The sequence below is a fragment of the Mauremys mutica genome, chromosome 1 (assembly GCF_020497125.1).
Source record: "Mauremys mutica isolate MM-2020 ecotype Southern chromosome 1, ASM2049712v1, whole genome shotgun sequence".
Lineage (NCBI taxonomy): Eukaryota > Metazoa > Chordata > Testudines > Geoemydidae > Mauremys > Mauremys mutica.
Genome location: NC_059072.1, coordinates 101,078,579 through 101,100,751, shown reverse-complemented (window position 1 = coordinate 101,100,751; position 22,173 = coordinate 101,078,579). Strand labels below are relative to the sequence as shown.

At 41.3% G+C, this 22,173-nt stretch overlaps 1 protein-coding gene and 1 long non-coding RNA gene across 2 annotated transcripts in view; one reads left to right on the top strand and one right to left on the bottom strand.

Moving 5' to 3' along the window:
• Positions 1 to 22,173, top strand: part of STAB2 (stabilin 2) — a 140,472-nt gene that overhangs the window by 108,129 nt on the left and 10,170 nt on the right. Inside the window, exons 45-63 of the mRNA XM_045001297.1 lie at positions 245 to 364; positions 2,067 to 2,114; positions 4,311 to 4,394; positions 4,499 to 4,645; positions 5,023 to 5,163; positions 5,528 to 5,587; positions 6,169 to 6,345; positions 6,442 to 6,534; positions 7,563 to 7,709; positions 9,025 to 9,081; positions 9,956 to 10,079; positions 11,346 to 11,495; positions 13,354 to 13,458; positions 15,438 to 15,545; positions 16,814 to 17,007; positions 17,825 to 17,966; positions 18,412 to 18,545; positions 20,702 to 20,867; positions 21,119 to 21,225. Of these exons, the coding sequence (XP_044857232.1) occupies positions 245 to 364; positions 2,067 to 2,114; positions 4,311 to 4,394; positions 4,499 to 4,645; positions 5,023 to 5,163; positions 5,528 to 5,587; positions 6,169 to 6,345; positions 6,442 to 6,534; positions 7,563 to 7,709; positions 9,025 to 9,081; positions 9,956 to 10,079; positions 11,346 to 11,495; positions 13,354 to 13,458; positions 15,438 to 15,545; positions 16,814 to 17,007; positions 17,825 to 17,966; positions 18,412 to 18,545; positions 20,702 to 20,867; positions 21,119 to 21,225 (2,304 nt within the window). The remainder of the gene's footprint in view (positions 1 to 244; positions 365 to 2,066; positions 2,115 to 4,310; positions 4,395 to 4,498; positions 4,646 to 5,022; positions 5,164 to 5,527; positions 5,588 to 6,168; positions 6,346 to 6,441; positions 6,535 to 7,562; positions 7,710 to 9,024; positions 9,082 to 9,955; positions 10,080 to 11,345; positions 11,496 to 13,353; positions 13,459 to 15,437; positions 15,546 to 16,813; positions 17,008 to 17,824; positions 17,967 to 18,411; positions 18,546 to 20,701; positions 20,868 to 21,118; positions 21,226 to 22,173) is intronic.
• LOC123361024 lies at positions 5,507 to 12,103 on the bottom strand. The gene is made up of 3 exons (XR_006576104.1): positions 11,945 to 12,103; positions 9,736 to 9,868; positions 5,507 to 6,256 (listed from the first exon to the last, which is right to left on the bottom strand). It is a non-coding gene; the product is annotated as an uncharacterized LOC123361024 (long non-coding RNA).

Sequence of the window (22,173 nt, the reverse complement as noted above, 5' to 3'; positions counted from 1 at the left end):
ATACAATGGCCAGTTACATCACACTGAACTGAGGAGCTAGCGAGTGGGTGTTAAAGAAACTGGCAATGTGCTTTGCTTTAAGTGTCAATAACTATCTTTACATTAATCTTGAATGCCTCTTTACTATTCATAAGAAAGAGAATATTTCTCTCTGTTGGAGGTTTGAGCAAATGAACTGAAAATATTTTGTAAACACAAATACACCAACTAATTTGATTTTGTTTGATGTTGCTAATCTTACAAGAATAACGGTGGCTGCAGTGAATCTGCAATCTGTAATGACACCGAGCTGACAGAGAGGACCTGCACCTGCAAACCTGATTACATTGGGGATGGATTTAAATGCCGAGGCAACATCTACCAGGTAAAACATTTGTGTGTGTTCACAGTATTGAATATTTTTCAGAGTTCTGTAAAACAGTGGCCACTCTTAAAACCATGCCAGTTTTGCATAGATAAATAGGTACAGCTACCCAAGTGTTTCCTAGGTATGTCCTGCAGTAGTTATAGAGAATACTGCAAATGCTGAAGTAAATTTATCTATTTATCTAAGGGAGACATGGCACCTTTTACAGAGCAACAGCTGCTGCACATCAGGTGGCTTGTTAAGAAACAGTGGCATAGGCATGGGACGAGGGCTGAGGAACTTGTGAGTTCTATCCTCTCTTTTGCCAATTAATTTCAGTATAAATCATATAGGACTAAATTTTCCAAAGTGCCCACTAATTTTGGGTACTCGGGCTTTGGGTGTCCAATCTGAGATACATAGGATGGCTTCGTTTTCAGAGGTGCTGAGCACCCACTTCTGCAACTGAAGTGACCAGGAGCTTCAGGTGCTTGGTGATTCTGAAAGGGCCAGATTCTGCTTGACCCTTCATGGATGAACAGTGGAAGGGCAAAGAAGTGCAAGGAGCCGTCTGCTCCTTCATACAGTTCATATGAAGGCCAGGCAGAATGGCAGAACCTGCACCCTGGAGAGTGCACAGCTAGCTCCTTCCCTTCTTGCACAGACAATAGAAGGGCCAGAACTGAAAGGGAGGAAAAGGTTTCCTCTGATAGCCAGAAAGATCTCAGAGTTTATAGCCTATTAACTCTTCAGCCCTAGCCCAGGACCTGATTATTACCCTTTAAACGAGGATTGTCCTGAAGATGTCATCTGAATAATTCCCTCCCTTACTTTTTATTACTTCTCCAAAGACATGGAGGAATGGCTATATCGCCTCTTAGTTATCAGTTCTCTAGGTTGTATATGCTCATTTCTCTTAACCTCTCCTTCATATGTCATACTTCCTAAACCTTTTTGCAGTTTTGCTTGCCTTTTGGGTTTTCCCCAGTTTAACAAAGTTCTGTTGCATAAAGCCCAGAACCACATGCAGAATTCTTCGTGTGGTTGCTTCAATGTCATATAGAAATTTATCCCCCTAATCCCGTAAGTGTTACCTCGGGACAAGATTTTCAAAAAAGACTAGTGCGTTTGAGGGCCCAATCTGAGACCCTTAAAGGGACCAGTTTTTCAGAAAGTGTTCTGACCTGCCTTCTGAAAATCAGGACCCTCTGAAGTGTCTCCGGTGAGGTCCTCAGAATCACTAGTCACTTTTGTAAAGTTTGGTTTCTGTATATAACTTTCAATATAGCATGTACTTTGTGCAGCAGCAGCAAGATGCCTGCTCTGTGACAAGCTGAAATCTTCAATATTGACAGCTGAAGCCTGGTTTTGTCTCTCCGGGTCTCTATAATAAGACTAGAACTATAATATGAGGAAACGGAGTGACCTGACATCTACCTGGCACTGCAAGGAACATGAATGCTGCTATTCTTCGAGTCTCACAACTGCTTTCTGATAGACTGGCAAGATAACACATACAACAAGCCAGACAAGAGCTACAGTGAGAGGTCAGCTGACAAGCTGTACCAATGCAGGCGATTACTGTATCATCTAGACCAAAAAGTTCCCTTTCTAACAACAGGCATGTTCCTTCCCTGAGGGCCACACTCATTAATATTCTTCAGACACAATTCTACATTCACACAATTCAGTCTAAAAGTGCTGTTATTCTTGGTTGCAGGAGCTTCTTAAGGATTCCAATACTACTGATTTTTATTTCCATCTCAAGGTAAGAAAATTCTTGAATGTTTTTTGTGCCACAGCATCTCTGGCCCTGATCTCACAAAGTAATCCGGACTGGAGTTGGTCAATTATTACTTATATTGGAGACCTTCACAGAAAACCTAGACTGTCGCATGTAGTGGTGCTAGTTATTCAGTAAGTGACATTTTTCCCTCTGAGTCTGTACTGCTCCAACTCCCCAGTATGGCTTTGAGACTAGAGGGACTCTGCACTGGTGTCCTTCCGATCAGACCCAAAACTGAAGCCCTTCCCATCCATAGACAGAGATCCCATGGCATTTTTTTCCAAATTCTGATGTGGGCAATTACATTCTTTTCATAGAATCATAGAATCTCAGGGTTGGAAGGGACCTCAGGAGGCCATCTAGTCCAACCCCCTGCTCAAAGCAGGACCAAATCCAACTAAATCATCCCAGCCAGGGCTTTGTCAAGCCTGACCTTAAAAACCTCTAAGGAAGGAGATTCCACTACCTCCCTAGGTAACCCATTCCAGTTCTTCACCACCCTACTAGTGAAAAAGTTTTTCCTAATGTCCAACCTAAATCTCCCCCTCTGCAACTTGAGATCATTACTCCTTGTTCTGTCATCTTCTACCACTGAGAACAGTCTAGATCCATCCTCTTTGGAACCCCCTTTCAGGTAGTTGAAAGCAGCTATCAAATCCCCCCTCATTCTTCTCTTCTGCAGACTAAACAATCCCAGTTCCCTCAGCCTCTCCTCATAAGTCATGTGCTCCAGCCCCCTAATCATTTTTGTTGCCCTCCACTGGACTCTCTCCAATTTATCCACATCCTTCTTGTAGTGTGTGGGCCCAAAACTGGACACAGTACTCCAAATGAGGCCTCACCAGTGCTGAATAGAGGGGAATGATCACATCCCTCGATCTGCTGGAAATGCCCCTACTTATACAACCCAAAATGCCATTAGCCTTCTTGGCAACAAGGGCACACTGTTGACTTATATTCAGCTTTTCGTCCACCGTAACCCCTAGGTCCTTTTCTGCAGAACTGCTGCCCAGCCATTCGGTCCCTAGTCTGTAGCAGTGCATGGGATTCTTCCATCCTAAGTGCAGGACTCTGCACTTGTCCTTGTTGAACCTCAACAGATTTCTTTTGGCCCAATCCTCTAATTTGTCTAGGTCCCTCTGTATCCTATCCCTACCCTCCAGCATATCAACCACTCCTCCCAGTTTAGTGTCATCTGCAAACTTGCTAAGGGTGCAGCCCACACCATCCTCCAGATCGTTAATGAAGATATTGAACAAAACCGGCCCCAGCACTGATCTAGTTCTCATTGCATTTTCCATAGTATTTTTCACCGCCTCTCTAAAATGTTGCAGGATGTTGCTGGGTGCTTCTAAACAGCTGCTTTGTGCCTTCTGCAGTTCTGACTACATTTCAGAGGACGGTGATTCCTTTGTGTAGACATGTGTAGTGAGGCAGTGTGGAACAATGGACAGGGCACTAGACCAGAAGACCTGAGTTCTAATCCCAGCTCTGTTCTGTGTCTTTGTTTCCCCTCCATCCTTTAGATTGTAAGTGTTTCTGTACTGGGATTCTCTCTTGCTATATGTTTGTGCAACATCTACAGAAATGGGCCGTAGGTTTCTAACCATAAGATTATACATAAGCATATGTGTGTGTGTGTGTCTGAGAATATGGAAACACTTTGCATTCCGTCAAGATGAAAGGATTTAACCACTCTCCCTGCAAAGCTTGTAACCTTTTTTGCTTCCATATTAATCGCTGCTGAGCACAGCTTTCTCTCTTACTTTCAAGCACTACTTGTCCATTGTTATAAAGGAAGGCAGCACATGAGAGAGAGCAGGAGAGCTCTGTGCCCTTAATAGCAGCAGAGGAAGCTGGGGGAGAGTATGGTGAGGCAAATCTTGCAGAGAGAACGCTTTAAATCCTGTAAGACTGAAGGAGTTGGGAGGGGATCTTCCCCATGGCAACAGAGGCCTCAGTCTTACATTACTTATGGTGGGATGGGAGAAGGGAATTCAATGTGAGGCAGATGGCAGCAAGGAACAGGGCTGTGGGCAGCCACAAAGGTCAATCTAGAGGCCCTGCCTACGGTATGGGGCCTGGTTCCCTATATGGGATCCAGTCTAATTCTGCCCAGTGTATGAAACTATGTGCATTAATGAATGATTTTTGCTTTGTTCTTTTTAAACTTTCCAGGCCCTTGCTCTCAAAGATATTGCAGGTTCTGGTCCTTTCACTGTGTTTGCACCCAATAAAGAAGCATTTAATAGTGAACCAAAAGTAAGTAAGAAAAAGGCAATGGACTTTGGGTGAGTCAGCTGAGAGCTTTTAGATTTGTACGTTCTTCTGTCTTTGCCTTTGAACTCCTCCAATTCCTGCCCTAGATTAAAGACTGGATTGTCAACGGAGTGATGCCCCAGATCCTTAGGTACCATATGGTGGGCTGTGCCGGACTTCTCTATAATGACCTGACAACAATTACAAATGTCACCTCACTCCAGGGGGACCCCATCCTGGTCACTTTCTCACAGGTAACAAGATAGACAAGGTAAAATTGTTATAATAATAAACTAACCATTTTCATTTGTTGTTTTTAAAATTAGAATGTTCCTTTTCCTCCTAAAAATAATTAATAGCATTTAAAATAAAAATTGTTTATTGCTTATTGTTTTCACAAATGCCACCCTCTCCACAGTCTTGAAGTTCTTGCTTGTGTGAGTAATCTACTTGTAGGACTACTTGTGAGGCTGAGGGTTGCAGGATCAAGCCTTAAATTACTTAAACTGGTGCCCTATTTATGCAAGTGTATTGCAAGCAGTGAGTTGGCCTCTCACAGTAAAGAGTTTTCATTTCAGCATTTCCCTGCTGCACGTTTCCATAGAAAACACTTTTTTGTTTACCTTTTCAGAATTCAGTGTATCTGAATACCAAGGCTAAGATTATATTCAGCGATACCGTCAGCACAAATGGTGTGATACACATCATAGATAAAATCCTACTTCCACAACACATGCAGGATTTCCCTAAGAAGGAATCGGGCATTGAGTGGGTATGTACCTCATTCCTGTAGCATTCTGCCAGTCTAATCTGGAATGTTTCTTGCCAATTACCTTTTGTCACAGTAGTTACAACAAAAGCATTGGCATTATAAAGCCCCTACACTGAATCAATAGCATAGTTTTACATTGTTATATATTTAAAATTCATTAGGATCATTCATACGTTAAATGTATATTAAAGATGTTCTGCTTTGTAAAGGGAGCATCTAAAATAAGACCTCTAAGGTGGCTTTGATTTCACAGTGAGAAGTGAACTACAAGATCAAACATGCCAAATACCTTATTACTAAATCTATATCCAATTTATTTCCAAGACAAGACAAGTAAGCCCATTTCATCCTCATATCTTTCTAGGAAAGCCTTAAAATGGTTGCAGCCAAACAAGGATACATCATGTTCAGCAACTTGCTAGAGGTAAGAGAATCCAGGAGGCAATGACCATTTGGCACTGGTTTGTGAAATTGGCACACAGCCTGAGTGATGGGGCTGTGTACAGTATGAAATGGGGCACAGGCTCTCTCCCCACAAGCTATGGAGGAGCCCCTGCAATCAGTTCTCTGACCGTCCACACGGGAGAATGGCAGGTCTGAGCACTCATGGGTCCATAAGATCCATCCCCTCCCTGCTCTTTAATCCACCTGTGTGCTAAAACTTTTTGGCCCAGATTTGTAAAAATGGCTCCTAAGCTCGGAGATAAGCATCTAAATAAGTGGCCTGTTCCTTAATAAGAGTTGCTGGGTGCTCAGAACTTTTGAAAATCAGCTTCAGAATAGACTTCAAAACCTAAATTTAAAACACCCGGTTTTTTAAATCTTGGCTATGTGCCCAGGAAGGCAAAAATACAGGCCATTTACTAGGAAGGCTATGATGCATTCAGCATCCTTGTTGCTGGGCCAATTCACTCCTACCTACAGTACATGGTTTCTCACAGTTTATCCTTTACAGTGTAATTTTACAGGAAGAACAAAAAATCACTCATTTTTTCTATGTTGCAGAATGCTGGTTTGATGAACGTAATCAACGATCCTCTTCATAAACCAGTCACCTTGTTCTGGCCGACCGATGAAGCTCTCAGAGCTCTGCCTAAGGAACAGCAGGATTTCCTGTTTAAAAAATCTAACAAGGACAAACTGGTGCAATATCTGAGATTCCATGTCGTCAGAGATGCTAAGGTGCTTTCAAACATTTCCTGATTTGTTTAGAAGAGACATTGCTAAAACTCTGTTCTTCAACACCAAATCTTCCCACTCTGTGTATTTCTTTCACAGATTTTAGCCTGTGAGCTCCCCAGCTCCAATTCTCTGAAGACCCTTCAAGGTTCTGATCTCAGTGTAAAATGTGGGGATAACAACAACTCTATTGTAAGTGTTTAACATACCAGCACATTGGGAATCCTAATGGAATGTACTATTTAATAACTTAGGCCTTGATACTACATTGGGAACCACTAGTGCAAACCCCTCCATGCCTATGCAGAGCCCCCTTAAGGAATTAGCGACACTGGAATTAATGGTGCTTCACATATGCACAGTGGTCTCCATTAGCATTTCCCAGTGCAGGAGCAGTGGCTTAGGAAACAGATCCACAGGTTTGTGATTTTGCCTTACAGGTAAGGTGGCTTACTGAAGAATAATTTTCTTTATCATAAGGCAATAGTCTCTCTAAATAACTGGCTGGCACATACCTCAAAAGAGAAATACCACCATGCCTCAGGCCCAGATCCTCAAATGTAGCTGAGTTCAATGGGAGTTAGGTCCCTAAATACCCTTGAGGATGTGGGCCTTAGCATGTAACACATCAAAATATAAAATGAGCTCCCACAAAGTGAAGTTGACTCTGGGAGAAGAGCCATAAGTGTACGATGTACAGTATGGGCTACATTTTAGAACTAAGGACCTGCAAGTTGTTATTGCCTAGATACAAACCTGCACAAAATCTGTTGTGCAAACTGCATGGTTTGTGTGTGTGATCACCTGTTTGTACTCAGGTGCACTGACTTTGCAGGTAGCTGTTTCTGAACATTTGGCCTTATATGTATATACACTGAATAAGAGACACTATGAGGGAGCACTCTGCATACTCGTGGGGGGGAGGGGATTCATGGGTGATGACATGTGCCCACCATTCCCTCTGGTGCCTAACTAGGGGGTATGGCAAACTGGGACCCCACCCTTAGAGACAGGGGTTTGCATTCATAAGCCCAGTGGGAAATGCTGTTATCCTATCTGGAAATTATAACCAATTTTCACTTTGTAAGAGAGAGAACTGACTTCAAAGGAAGAGTTATATTCTTACTAATTCCTGAACAGGAACTTCACATGGACTGAACCAAGCATCCAGTGAAGCAGGCTCCTTATTTTATGCAATTATCTTCTTGCCTCTCTCTCAGGGTGACCTCTTTCTGAATGACAGGAGGTGCAGGATAGTGCAGCGGCACCTGGAGTTTGATGGTGGCATCGCTTACGGGATTGACTGCATGTTAATGGACCCCACCCTTGGCGGGCGATGTGACAATTTTATCACTGCAGATTTCACGGTCAGTCAGTCCTTCAGTTCAGTTTTGTGACCCTTGGGGAGATGTGAACTGTAGGCCAAACCCTGGCCCCACTGAAGTCAATGGCTAACCTTCCACTGATTCCAATGCAGTCAGGATTTGGCTCCAGGGCTGAAACTCTGTTTAGAGTGCTACTTTGGGTTTGTCTGGTGGGAAACCTCGGGTGGACCTTGACTAACTAAAATAAAGTAAAAGGTGAAGTATGGTGCTTAAAAGATACACTAAGTTCCACCTGCAACTACAATCAGGAAAAGGGCAAGGTTAGGTTGGAATTAGCTGAAACATATTAGCTAACCCTGACCTAATTTCAGCCACTTCTCCTAGTCTAGACAAACCCTTTATGGACAAATATGACTATGAACAGAGTGCAGAAATTTAATTCTCTTTGGACCCTTTTGAATAATGCATGTTGAGAGGGTCAAATAAAGTTACCACCTATAAGAGGATGATGTTATTACTTTCGGAGTTACATGTAGGGTTAAAGCAATCATCCATCTAATCTTACACTGGCTAATGCTGTATGCCTTCACAGGAACATGTAAAAGCCTATTATAATACATCTACATGTGTATTATCATAACACGGGGGATTTTTTTCCTGACCCTAGATGGTGAGCGCTATAAGCAGGAGGATTGTTAGTGCTTATTTTTATCCTAACTGGTATGTCTGTGGATGCTTGTGCTCTTTGTATAAATATCTATATCTAGATACTCTCATACGCACAAGGTGCTCATTTACTATGTTGATGAGGGCCATATCAGTTTCTAAAGAGAAAGAGAAATACAATATGGCCAAAAAGCCACTAATGGTTTTGAGTCCTCAATTTGAGTCACCTTAAAGGGGATTGTGTAGGGTGTGTCCCCAGCACTTTCTGAAATCAGGTCTCTTAAAGCATCTCAGTTTGGACATCCAAATCGGAGACACCCCAAATCCATTGTCACTTTTGCCAACGTAGGCCTATATACAAATAGATAAATACATCTCCCCATCTTACCTATTTAGCTTAAATAGCAAATTTGCACTTTCAGAATTATTCTACTGTGAAATTTCATATCTCTTTCATTTCATTAAATTAATGTACCTATTTTGTTGTCGTTTTCCTTTACTGTTTCCCCTCTGTTATCTCTTTTGAAAAGCTCCTATAATCTATGTTAGAAGTAATGAAATTGGATATTTTTAAAGGTATTTTTCTCTGGTCATTAATTTTAACTGCCTATATGAAAGTAGACACTTTTCTAGCGCTTTCAAACAGCTCTTTGTTCTTATTTTTAAATATGTTTTTCCCTTTCTACAACAGGGGGATTGTGTTGGCTGTTACAATAATCCTAAATGCCCTACAGCGACTAAACCGAAGGTAATAGTATCTTTTTAAGGCAGTCTAATTGTCAGGCTTCTGTGCACTGCACAATAATAAACTAAAAATAACACACACTTTCAAAGAACAGTAGAGCTGTGAACAATGAAATCACTTGTTTAAATGGAACAATAAAATCCCAATCCTACTGAAGTCGGTAGTGGGTTATAGATCAGATGCAAAACTACTGAAGGCAAAGTGAGTGCTTCCATTGGCTTCAATGGGTTCTGAATTAGGCGCTGTCATATCAGCCTTTCCCCATTAAGAATTATGATCAAATCCAACTAGGTCAGAAGTGCCAGAGTTTGGTTGTCTCATCCTAGCACATACTGCACACCAAAAAACCGCTTGACGCTTCTATACATGTGGCAGGTTGTGTTATAGTGAGCAGAGTGGACCTACGAGCTAGAGGAGAGTGGCTGGGCCAGTGTACATCAGCTGAGGTTCTGGCCGATAGGGCACTTCTCTTCTAGGTGACTGGTTCAAATCCAGTCTAAGCCAGTAATGACCAAAAGTTACCACCATCTGATGGCTCATGTGAAATGAATGAGGTGGTGCCAGCTCTCTTCTGATGTGTCCTCTCCCTTTATAGCTACCTGTTGGCTGTCTCAGAAGACAGGCCATAGATTAAATGGGCAGGAAGACTGAACTAACCTCTTTCCTTAGAGTTAGCCTCATCACATCAGGGTTGAAGCACATTGGGGGAAGCTTGCCCCACTACTGCCCATGCTTTGCTTTTTCTGTAGGTAGATCACTTCGATCTCCAGGGCTGTCAAATTGATCAACTCTACGTTAAAAAAAAATACAGTGAGTTAAAAATAAATCTACATAACATTCCATCACCTGTGTTTTTATCCCCCTGTGCAATGTTTAGGGAGGGATACAGAAGTGTAAATACCAATTCTATGGGAGGAGCTTAGAGGGCTGTCGTCAGGATTGTACGATGGTCGTCTGGATTGCAAAGTGCTGTCAAGGCTACTATGGGCGAGACTGCCAAGGTAGGATTGCCCTGATTAACCTTTGAGATCTCTCTGGGAATAGCCACCTGACACCACAAGGTGACAAGGCAATTCATTATTGGAGATTTTTAAGAGCAGGTTAGACAAACACCAGTCAGGGATGGACTAGATAGTACTTAGTCCTGCCATGAGCGCAGGGAACTGGACTTGATGACCTCTCAAGGTCCCTTCCACTCCTACGATTCTATGGTTATATTTAATTGTTTAAAAGGAATATTGAATAAAGGCCTGCAATCATGACTATGCATGAGTCATGACAGGCTTCGTGATCTAGTGTACTGAGTATACTAGCGTGCTGAGTAAGAAACAAGAGCTGCTGAGATGTAATCTCAGCTCTGACAGAGATTTGCTCTATGACCAGGGATAACCTCTCTCTGTCTGTATTCCCTCTTTGTAAAACATGGTAATACTGCAGTGAGAGTTCATGCAGGCATAAGTAACATTATTATTATTTTCCACTCCAAATAATAACTTAAATATGCTCAAAAAGGTTCTTTTTTTATGTTAGCAATTTGTAAACTCCATGTTGATAAAGAAGAGTAAAATTAATGCCATAAAGTGTAAATATTGCTTTGTTGTGACATTGCATGGAGACACATTTCAGCCATTTGAAAACATACAAAAGATGCGAGAACCATATCATATGCCAACTTCTGGGGACTGACATCAAAGCGCATTAAACACATGTTCTAGAATTCACAGCTAGTGCATGAGCATATGTGTATCTGGTATGAGTTCAAAGAGCATTAAGCACTAATGGGGCTGGGGGGCCCTGTTAGTTTAACTTGTTTATTGACTTTGAAAACAACAGCTGAAGGGAATCACTACCAAGGCTGATACTGTATCATCTAACTCACTTCCCAACCTTCACTCAGCTGTACCAACATGCTTGCAAATGTCACGTGTTTTAATCCAAGCAATTGTTGGTTTTGACTTCACCGGAACTCTGCATGGGCTATGGGGTTCATCCACATGGATCTGACTGCAGTCCTGCAGGCCAAGAGTCTAAATGAGTGGGCTCCATGTTACACCCTTCCAGTAAATGAGGTTGTATGAATCCACTGTGGTCCACTAAGTGTGTATGTGGGGGATTTTCAGTAGCACCTAAGGGATTTAGGAACACATATGAACTAACATTTTTGTGCTCAAAGATTTTCTAAAACCAGTTTTCTTAGAAAACAAACAAACTTGTGAATACAAGACAGAGCTGAAGAGAACTGACTCACTGCATTTTATCCTTTCTAGCCTGCCCAGGAGGGCCAGAGACCCCATGTAATAATCATGGTTCGTGTAACGACGGATACTCAGGAACCGGAGAGTGTAAATGCAACAGTGGCTTCAATGGGACTTCATGTGAGCTGTGTTTGCCGGGAAGATATGGCTCTGACTGTAAACGTATGTTTCAGCCTTGTTTCTGAATTAATATCTGATTAAAATACACAATTTTTCTATATTTATTTTTGAAGCAGAAAAATATTTTAATGAATATTCTTTGCTCTTCCATTTGGCTGCCATAGCCCGGACACTGGTGGAAGATCACTCCCATGCAGAGAGCCAACACAAGGTGGGACTTACATGGGACTTCAGAAGTACATAGGCTTGTGTTGGCCCTCTGCACTAGGGTGAATTTCACCCACTCCGCCTATCAATTATACAGTTCCATTTTGCAGTAGCATGAAGCAGGTTGAGGCTTCACTTCTTGCTTGATCTACAGTCCTTTTTAACTAAAACATAGCCGTCTCCCAACCCTGGCAACAGATAAGACAATAGAATGAAAACGCTGATAAAATACAAGAAATCAGAAGGATGTCTCATGGCTACTAAAGGCAACACTTTATACTTACCATATGAAAAAGAGAGTAACACAAGAGGGAAAATTAATTTGTGGAGAGGGCCAACAGAAGGCCTATGCTCCCTGGAAGTTCCTACATGATCCTGCAAGTGTGGTCTTAAGTGGGACTTCCCAGGTGTGTTGGCCTTGTGCATCCTCATAGGGGTAAATTTCATCCTAGATTAAAAAAAAATTATTCTCAGTATAAAGGCTTTAGTTGAGAGACTAAAGATAGCAGAAGAGACAGGGTATTAACTCTTTCACCCTAAATTACTGTTTCAATCCAACACAGTTTTGTAGTAACTAGCACTAACCTATAAGATTAGGGTATGCATGCAGAAGTTCCGATGCTTACCCAAAGTTTATCCATTTGACATCTATTGTATGGGAATGTGTATGTTTATGGCACTATATAAACTCTCAGTCTGAACCTCAAACTAAAAGAAAAGCCAAAAAGGTCTTGTGGCCCTATATTCTTTTTTTAAATATACATGATTTGTTGATACAAATTAAACATTAATTGACTAGGTTAAACCCTTCACAAATCAAAAGAGAAAGTGTGAAATCCTGGCTCCACTGGACGTTTTGCTGCTGACCTCTGTGGGTCCAGAATTTCACCCATAGAATCAGAACTGCTTATAAGCCAAATCCCATGCCATTACTTTCCCACATACACAAAAAACATTCCTGGCAGAGGGGTGGGTCAGCAGAGCCAAAACTCCATTAAATAGCAAAACACATAAAGAACTATCAATAATAAAGATTCTTCATGAGAGACCAGCTCTGTTGCTTGGTATTTCCACAAAGAAAGATCTACTACTCAATGAAGAAATACTTTGTACTTAAAGTTTCAGGGCATGGAGGTATGCGGGTAGAGGAATATCCCCCTACTTTAAAAAAAAAAACACCATCCCCATTCAGACACTTTTATACAGTCATGAAAAATAGCTGAGATATTTTTGAGGGTAAGAATATGTGTGAGCAGGTAACTTTTACACCTGCTTGGAGACAAAGTCCACCTACCCTGTGCAGAGGCAAATCCCAGCTTTGCCCTTGTTAACAATCAAACGAACAATCAGGCAACATGAAGACCAGCCTGAGCCTGCTTCCCAGGTGTGAAGGTTCCTCAGAGGGTTCCTTGTTCAGGCTGCTCCGCCTCTTAAATCCTCTCTGTCTGAGAGCAACTCAACTGTCAAGCTTGTCAACTCTCTTTATTCCCTCTGGCTAGAGACCCCCCCCACTCCAAGTTTGATATAACTGACAGTTGTTGCATGGTAAGCCTGGTTTCCACCGCTCTCTCTAAGACAGACCATTAACCCCTTCTTGCCAGGGGCCTGTGTGGTTTTGTGATATTGCTCTAGGGAATAATTTTCCTTTCCTAATTACTATTCTGTCTGTGATCAATCTACATTCCTTTCACAGCATGTAGATGCAAGGCCCACGGGCAATGTGATGAAGGAATCTCTGGATCAGGACAGTGTTTCTGTGAAACTGGATGGACTGGTCGATTCTGTGAAACCAAACTAGGTGTGTAACTTCTCAGCAGAATCTGTTGCAAAACAATAGGTTACAGTGCTCCCAGGAAGTTTAATCACTTCAGTTGTTTTCATGGGCTGGACATAGCAAGACAGGGTTAATAACACCAGAAATCCTGCTTTGTGCAGGATAAATGTTGAAGGAGAGTATTTTGCTTTTGATACAAGCAGGATTGAAAGCTATAAAGAAAATTATATTGTGCTGCACTATGCCATGATCTGCACGGCGCCCAAAAAATTGCTGCAGTTCCTCTAAAGTTGGAGCTTCGTAAACCTGCTTGAGGACTGACTGCAAAATGTATCAAAGGTGTACTTGACTCAGGATCAGTTCCATGTACACACAAATCGCACTGACCCAGGGATTAGATCCAGAGTCCCAGGACCACATAGAGGTGAAGGGTCTGACCCTGAGTCGAACTCTATTGTTCTGCAGTTTAGATGCAGCTCTACTGGAGTAGTGTTGTGGGAGTCTGCCACAAATATCCCACAATCCCATGAGCCAACTTTTTGTGCCCTCTGGGCAGTCAAGAAGACAGTCAAGTTTTCACACACTGCACCAGGAAAAAAGGGGTAGCACAGCCACATTTTTTGTGGGGGTGCCAGGGATATGGGTGGTTGGACTCAGGCCCACATAATGCAGTGTAGACGCTGGAGCCCCAGGTTGGGACACATGATTCAATAATTCCTAACCTACATGCTGTAACAAGGGTTACAAATAAGCATAGACACTCAAGCATTAGGTTAACAAGCCCAGGGTCTGCAGCTGTATTTGTCTACTCTGGGATTGCTCAAATGCTGGGAATTCCATGACTGCTTTTAGCAGAGTATTGTGTTGTCTATGGGGGCAGGCAGCATTGTCTAGTGCAGTGTTTCTCAACGATCAGTCCGTGGACACGGTTTAGGAAGGACACGGTTTAGGAAGGCAGCAAGCTGGTCCCTGGTATCAAAAAGGTTGAGAAACACTGGTCTAGTGTACCAACCACAGGACGGAGCATTGAGACCAGAGAGTTCTAATCCCAGCTGTCACAATGGACTTCAACAAATTGCTAACCCACTCTGCGGCTTTGACCTTGTATGTAAAATAGGGATATTATTTACTGCCAATTCTGAACAATTGGAAAAAAATCATTTTGGGTTGAAGCAAAACTGAAATTTTAGGCGAATTGAAAAGATTTTTTTAAACAATTTCATTTCATTTAATGAAATGAAAGGAAATTTTGAAACAGTCATTTCAATTAAAAAAATCAAAGTATTTTGAAAATGTCAAAATGAAATGTTTTGATTTTTTTTCCTTGACTTTTTTTTTTAAACAAACTATTTGGTGTCATTGACAGACATTCACAGAATATTTTTGTGTCACAGAATCTGCATTTTTCACCGAAAAAAAAGTGTAGATCAAATACTTCCTCCAAGTCTACTTCCTAGAGATGTTAGGAGGATTGCTTAGTTATTGTTTATAAAGTGCTTTGAAAATGTAAGCACTACATGCCTGCAAAACACAATAATTTTAAATGAACATATGTTTTGAAAACTGTACTTAATATCAATTCAAACAACATCCCCTTTTATAATATTAGGCTATTAATGTAAGTGTGCTTCAGAGTAATGAAGATCACTTCACTTGCAACTGATTAGCATCTAAGTATGGCCCAGTAGATAGAGCTTTGAATGAGGATTTGCATTCTGGTCCTGCACTGACCTGCTATGTGCTCTGGGACAAATCACCTCACCCTTGTTTGATCATCTGTAAAATGGGAATAATGATACTTACCACCAGCATAAAGTGCTTTGAGATTTATGATGAAAAGTGCTATACAAAAGCGAGGCATTATATTCTGTAGTAATATGAATTGTCTCACAGGTTTTTAAGTAAACATGTACTGCATACAAGTTTTCCTTTCTTCTCTAGATGAGAGCACATTTTTAAAGTATAAAAAGTCATTTTCATCAGATATTTTACATTCTTCACAGCTCTACTGCCTGTGTGTTCACCTAATTGTTCTAGTAACGCCGTCTGCAAAGAAAACAACATGTGTCAGTGTAAGCCATTTTATGAAGGAGATGGAATCACATGTACAGGTGAATTTTTGTACTGTCCCAGACCTGAAGCAGAGCTCTGTGTAGCTCAAAAGCTTGTCTCTTTTACCAACACACGTTGGTCCAGTAAAAGATATTAACTCACCCACCTTGTCTCTCCCCAAACGTTAAAGGCAAATGTTGTTGTTTTCACCTAGCCATTCACTTTAATACACAGGACTCATCAGAGTGAAATGTTAACTATCAAAGAGGTGCCTGAACCAAAATTTCGGATCTAAAGACTTTCAGAGGTGGGAGGCTGAAATAAATAAAAAGAGTAGTTACTGATTTTTCTTATACAGAGTGTGAGGTCAATGCATGGTTGCAACCATTGTAATAGATGATAGAGTTTGGCCCTGAAAGGCGCAACACAGGGTGATTTCATTGGGGCTTCAGATGCATATGTGAGGGCAACAAGATAGCGAGCTAGCTCTATTCGGGTATGGGAGGACTTTGTGGTTTTCCAGCTCAATAATTCATTTGCCACAATCTGTGTTTGATTACCTGAGGCAAGGAAACACTCTGACAATATTACTTAAGAGCTAGGCAGCCATTATTACTGGGACAGATAATCTCCTCCACAAACCCATACATGGAGAGTTCCTTCATCTGGAAAGGGGTCTTGGCACATTTCCCACTCTCCGTTGTATGGAGTCAGGCTTGTTGAAGGAGTAGGTAGGCTGGAGGACCATGGCAAATGCAATCTCCCCATTCCATCCCAGCGGAAGTTAGCCGCATCCCCAGGTTGTATTAACCTTTCTATAATCCACCCCCAAGGTCGTTAGGAGCCACCCTATTAGAGTGGCTCTATTGTGGTACCAACGAGCCAAGCAGAGCCACTGGGAGCCAGCACCACTGTGAAGTACCGAGCATGTGTGGCCCTGGCTTCTGGAGAATCTGCCACTCTTGGGGACCCTTTTTTGATGGGGTTGAGATCAGGAGAGACTTTCCTCTGCATTGTCCCAGAGGACTGCAGGGCATCTATACTCTTCATGGAGGTTTCCTTGCAAAAATTCCCTTGCTGAAGCAGGAGAGGATGGTCTAGGCCAGTTCTAATATGTTAGATTAGAGATGTGCCCAAGCCTCTGAAGAGGACTGGGACCCCTTTTGTGCAGGACTCTCTACAAATAGAGATTAGCCAAAGAAGCTTACAGTCTAGTCAGCCAAAAATGTTCCAGTTGCTTTTAAAGAACTGGAGGCAGCGTTTCCTTGTGAAGGAAAGACACTCTTTAAAAATACACTAACTTACATATTTTCTTTTTGCTTTTTAGCTGTGAATCTTTGTAAACAAAACAATGGTGGGTGTCACCAGAATTCAAAATGTACCCAAACGGGTGTGAAAGTCCTTTGTAGCTGTCAGAAAGGATACACAGGAGATGGCCGCACCTGCCTTCCTATAAATCTTTGCGCTGATGGGCTCAATGGTGGTTGCCATGAACATGCCATTTGTACAATGACAGGACCTGTAAGTTGTTGGTGGGGACGGGGGTGGGGCTAGCCTTTTTGGGTTTTGTCTTGGAAATCCTGACTAGACGCCCACTCCACCTCCTGATGAAGTCAACAGGAGTCTTTCCAGTGACTTCAGTGGGAGCTGGACCAGACCACCCCTCCCAACTGTCCCTGACTTTTGGGTCCCAGCCTGCTTTCCACATAACTTTGGTGTCCACTCAGCTTACTGGTGGAAACTGTTTACATGAGAAATGCAGTATCATGAAACTGAGGTTATTTGTACTAAAGGAATGGATCCCACAGCATGTTCAAGTATTCTGCATGCATATTTTGATAACCCTTATGCTGAGTGTCTCACCTCTCCCCACGTTGGGCCTTGGCAGTTTGGAATGTATAAGATGCCTAGAGGAGACGTAAATATTCCTACAGCTAAATCTCACTTCTCAGCCTGTTTCAATCAGTGTATTGTTAAATTCTTTTCATGGTTCCATATGTATTTATTTCATTTTATTTTAAGTGGCTACCATGTATATTTATTATTATAATTCTTCAAAGCATACTCTGAATGGGTTAGGTATAAATGCTTTGGCCTTAATTCAGCAAATCACCTAAGTAAGTACTTAAGTGTTTTGCTCAATAAGGATGAATTCTAATGTGTGTGTAGATGGTTTATTGAGTCAGCTTTTGCTAGTGGCATTTTAGCAAATACACAGTGTGCTGTTGCTGGACTCAGCAAATGGGATACTTCCATCCATTCAGAAAATGCTATTTTAGGTTGTCATTTTTGTTTGTAAAACATTCTATTTGAGCGTTTTTATTCTTTCTCCTACCAGGATAAACGCAAATGTGAATGTAAAGATAACTATGTTGGTGATGGGGTTGACTGCACTGTGATGCAGCTTCCAGTTGACCGTTGTTTGCAAAACAACGGGCAGTGCCATGCCGATGCAAACTGTGCCGATCTTCACTTCCAGGGTCAGTATGCCACATAGACTCAGAAGTAGCGTGGTATGAAGAGCTTAGGCTAGGATCCTTCAATGGGATCCATCCAGGTGGACTCCTGTGTCCATGTCAAGTCTCACTGAAGTCAAAGGGGTTCTGCATAGATGTAGTCATTTAGATCCCAATTGAACAATCCATCCCTATACAGCAAATCACTTAAGCACATGCTTAAGTCTTGTTGAAGTAATGGGACTTGTGCACATGCTTAAAGTTTAAGAGTGTGCTTTAATATTGTGAGTTGGGACCTTTGAAAGCAACACATTAAAATGATTCCAAATGGAAATATTACCCCACAAGTGGCTTGTTACATACCAGCTGCATTTCATGAAAATGCCTCAAGGATTGCTCCAACTATTACAGAACAGAGTGTTAAAAAACATACAGCCCTAAAGTTAAATTATTTATTGTTTACTTACAGATGCGACAGTTGGAGTTTTCCATTTGCGCTCTCCCCAAGGGCAGTACAAACTGACTTATGAAAAAGCAAAGGCGGCCTGCACTGATGAAGGGGCAACAATTGCTACATATAATCAGCTGTCATATGCTCAGAAGGTGACATAGTGCTGAACTTCAGTGGCAATGGACTCACTGTGTGTACTGTATTTAGTGGCTGCACAAGGGTGAAACGGAACTATGAGACTTAGCTATTTGGAAGTTAAATGCTACAGGGATGTACATTTATATCTTAAGGAGTGCAACTTCTTCACTCTAGGAGTAGGCTTGGTAGAATTTGATTTTTTTTTTTTTAATTTCAACAGAAAATATCAATGTTTCTTTTTAATCTTTTTTAGATTTTTGATTTAAATTTTCACAGCTGTGCAAAATTATGGATTTTAAGCATTTTTTAGCTATTTAAATGTTCGCACTTCTGGGAAATTCGGGGGGGGGGGTGTCAGACAATTATTTAATGGCAGTAGATATTGAGATCCAAAAAGTTAAAGTTTTATAACCATTAAAACACAAATTGCCAACATCACAGGTAAAAATATACAAAGTAAATAACCTGAAATCAACAAATCGGACCTGTTTTTACTATTCATTCACTAGTCCATTTGTAACAAGCCTAATTCAAAAGTCTAAATCACTGGATTTTGACCAAGTTCTCAAGCAGCATTTTTTTTACTTTGCCCGTCCGTAAATTTCAATTATCATCAGTGGAAATATTTTTTCACTGGTTTTAGTGTGTACAGTGAAATTGACATTAACTGACATTTACCAAGAAAAATCTAATCCTTCCAAGCCTATCAATGAACCAAGTTCTTCTCTTGAGTACAGACACAGAATGCTCATTGACTTTGAACAGGAATTACACATGCACTTGTGAAGACAGGATTTTGCCTTATGTCTGGAAGCTGAAAACTAACAACGGAAATCAAAATAGGGTTGTTTCTTTTTGCCAAGTTCATAAACACACAGTAGGACTGTGACGTTCCTGTCCCTGTATTAATATCACTGTAATTACTGCAGATGAATCAAAAGGTTTGGAACTGTAGATTGCTTGAAAAAACTTTACTTACCTTGTTTTCTTCTATTCACCCTTCATTTCCATGTCAAGCAGCCAACCGATGTTAGAACTCTAATCTGTCAACGTTAAGCACCTGCTTGAGATGTGGCAATACCAGCAAGCAAAAAAAGTGTGTGCTGTTCTAACTTTGTACCTGATTCTACTTCAATTAAAATCATTAGCAAAATTGTCACTGTTTTTAGTGGTAGCAGAGTAAGATTCTTTAGTAGTCAAATTTTAGAATTTTTTTAATTACACACATTTTTTTAAAAAACTTACTTAGAGAACTAGGCTTACATTTTTTTCTTCAAGGCTTTGGGTTTTTTCCTGGCTGGTATCGGTCTCGGATAACCCTTTTAATATTGCTTATACTAAGCATCTTCTAGATTATGTATAGTTGAAGTCAATGAGAGTTTTGCCATTGTCTTTATTAGGGCCAAGATTTCACCCTGGATTTGTAAAACTAGTTTTAAATGGTAGGTCAGACTGATTGTCAAGTCATTTCCACTTGTCTCATTCCTATTCAGAGTTCAAAATGTAGCAACAAGGCCCATTAGTTAAAGAGACAAGAGATACTGGTAAGATGAAAGACTGGAGTATGTGCAGTGTGTAAACTTTCTTCTTGGGCAAGTAGAGAGTCCTGAACCAAACCCAAGGATCCAGAGCCCTCTGGACATTGGGCACATTCAGCTCTGGATCTGAACAATACAGTTCAGACTCCTCTTTAGTGTCAATATTTCTCTGTGACAGCAAAACCAGCAATAACATTGGCTTTGAGTTTACTGAATATTCATTATTCACATTGAATTGAACTTGTCAACTCTTCGTCTGTGTTGATAAAAGAGGTCGTTTTCATTCATATCTGTTTGGCTTTTGCACACAAAAACCACCCAACTGCTGCTAAGCACTCTTTGGCCCTGCTCCTGCATTGAGTTCTGCATAGACAAACCCCCTGTGCCTGGGACTCCACACCCAGGTGCAGTGGTCCGTGCAGGACTGGGCTGAGTTGACATTCACCCTGTGCAGAAAGACCACACAAAGTCAATGCATGGCTCAAGTCCTCAGAACAGGACTTTAGTAGGACTCCTGGGGCACGTAGGCATTATGTTGGCCATCTGTGGGAGGATGAGTTTCACCGTGTGTTAGATTATTTACAGTTCTGTTTCCTCTGTGCGTTACAGTATTATTAATGTGTTGGTTACAGGCACAATACCACTTCTGTGCTGCTGGCTGGTTAGATAGTGAACGAGTTGGTTATCCAACTGCCTTCTCTTCCCCAAACTGTGGATCAGGATTTGTTGGAATAGTTGACTATGGGCCTAGAGCCAACCTGAGTGAAACCTGGGATGTCTTCTGCTACAGAGTCAAAGGTAACAGAGTGCCTACTGCCTATATCTATGATAGTTTGGTCAAAAGACAGCACTATAATTAGTTCCAGTAATGTCACTACGTTTAAAGAGCCCAGCCCATTGTATTGGCAACAGGTTCTTTTTCTAAGCTAGGGAAAATTTCTTTGGACTGGCAAATTATTTTTCCTCCACAGAGCATTAGCAAACAATCTCCTGAAGACACCATGCATTCTTGGCTTGTTATCTAAAAGACGTGTATTTGTATTTTACAGATGTGAACTGCACGTGTAAGACTGGCTATGTGGGTAATGGCTTCACATGTAGCGGGAACCTGCTACAGGTCCTGATGTCTTTCCCCATGCTTACAAACTTCTTGTCGGTATGGACTAAAGAAGAAGTGCATTGTTTTGAGATTCAGACAAACTAAACTAAGTTTCACAGCATAGCAAATACCCCACGCATTTGTTTACATGTAAATGTTCGCTTTATTAGCTCATTCCACTCACATTGAATAGCATACATGGCTGGGTAATCTCACTCTTCTCTTACTATATGAGAAAGTAAATACAAGCATTACAAAAATGCAGAATTAAAGCAGGGTGGAGCCATTTAAATCATGATTTTAAAAAAAATCACTGGTTTAAACCAGGTGGAGGCTTTGTAAAAATATATTGAAAATTTGTGCTGTTGAAAAATGTAGATTGAACTAATATGTTAATAGTGGGTTTGGGGTTTGGTTTAATTTTAAATGCCACAACTGGTAGAATATTGTATTTGAATGTTACCACACTGCTAGAGGCAAAAGACAAAAGATTGACATTTAAGGCCCTGATCCTGCAAACACTAAGATTGGTATGTAACTTTGCTCATATGAATAGCCTCATTGATGACAATGGGTCTACGCATGTGCTTAAAAGTTAAGCCTGTGCATAAGAATTTGCAGCATCAAGGGCTAAAATTGTGTTCTTAATAAAAACTTCTCTCCAAGGGTATGTCTCCACTGGAGCTAATTTCCAGCTGAGGTAGAGATACCATGCCAGCTCTGATCGAGCTAGCGTGCTAAAGGTAGCAACGTAGCCTTAGCTGCACGGGCAGCAGGAGGGGCTAGCCATCCTACATATATACCTAGGGTTTCAGGTAGGATTGTATTTGGGTGGCTAACCAGTCCCAGCTACACTGCTATTTTTAGCATGCTAGCTTAGTCACAGCTAGTGTGGGTATGTCTCCTCAACCTGGGAATTACGCCACTGGCTCCAGTGTACATATTCCCTTAACAGGATAAAATGGCTGTCACTTCAAAATTATTTCAGTGTTAACAATGAAGTTT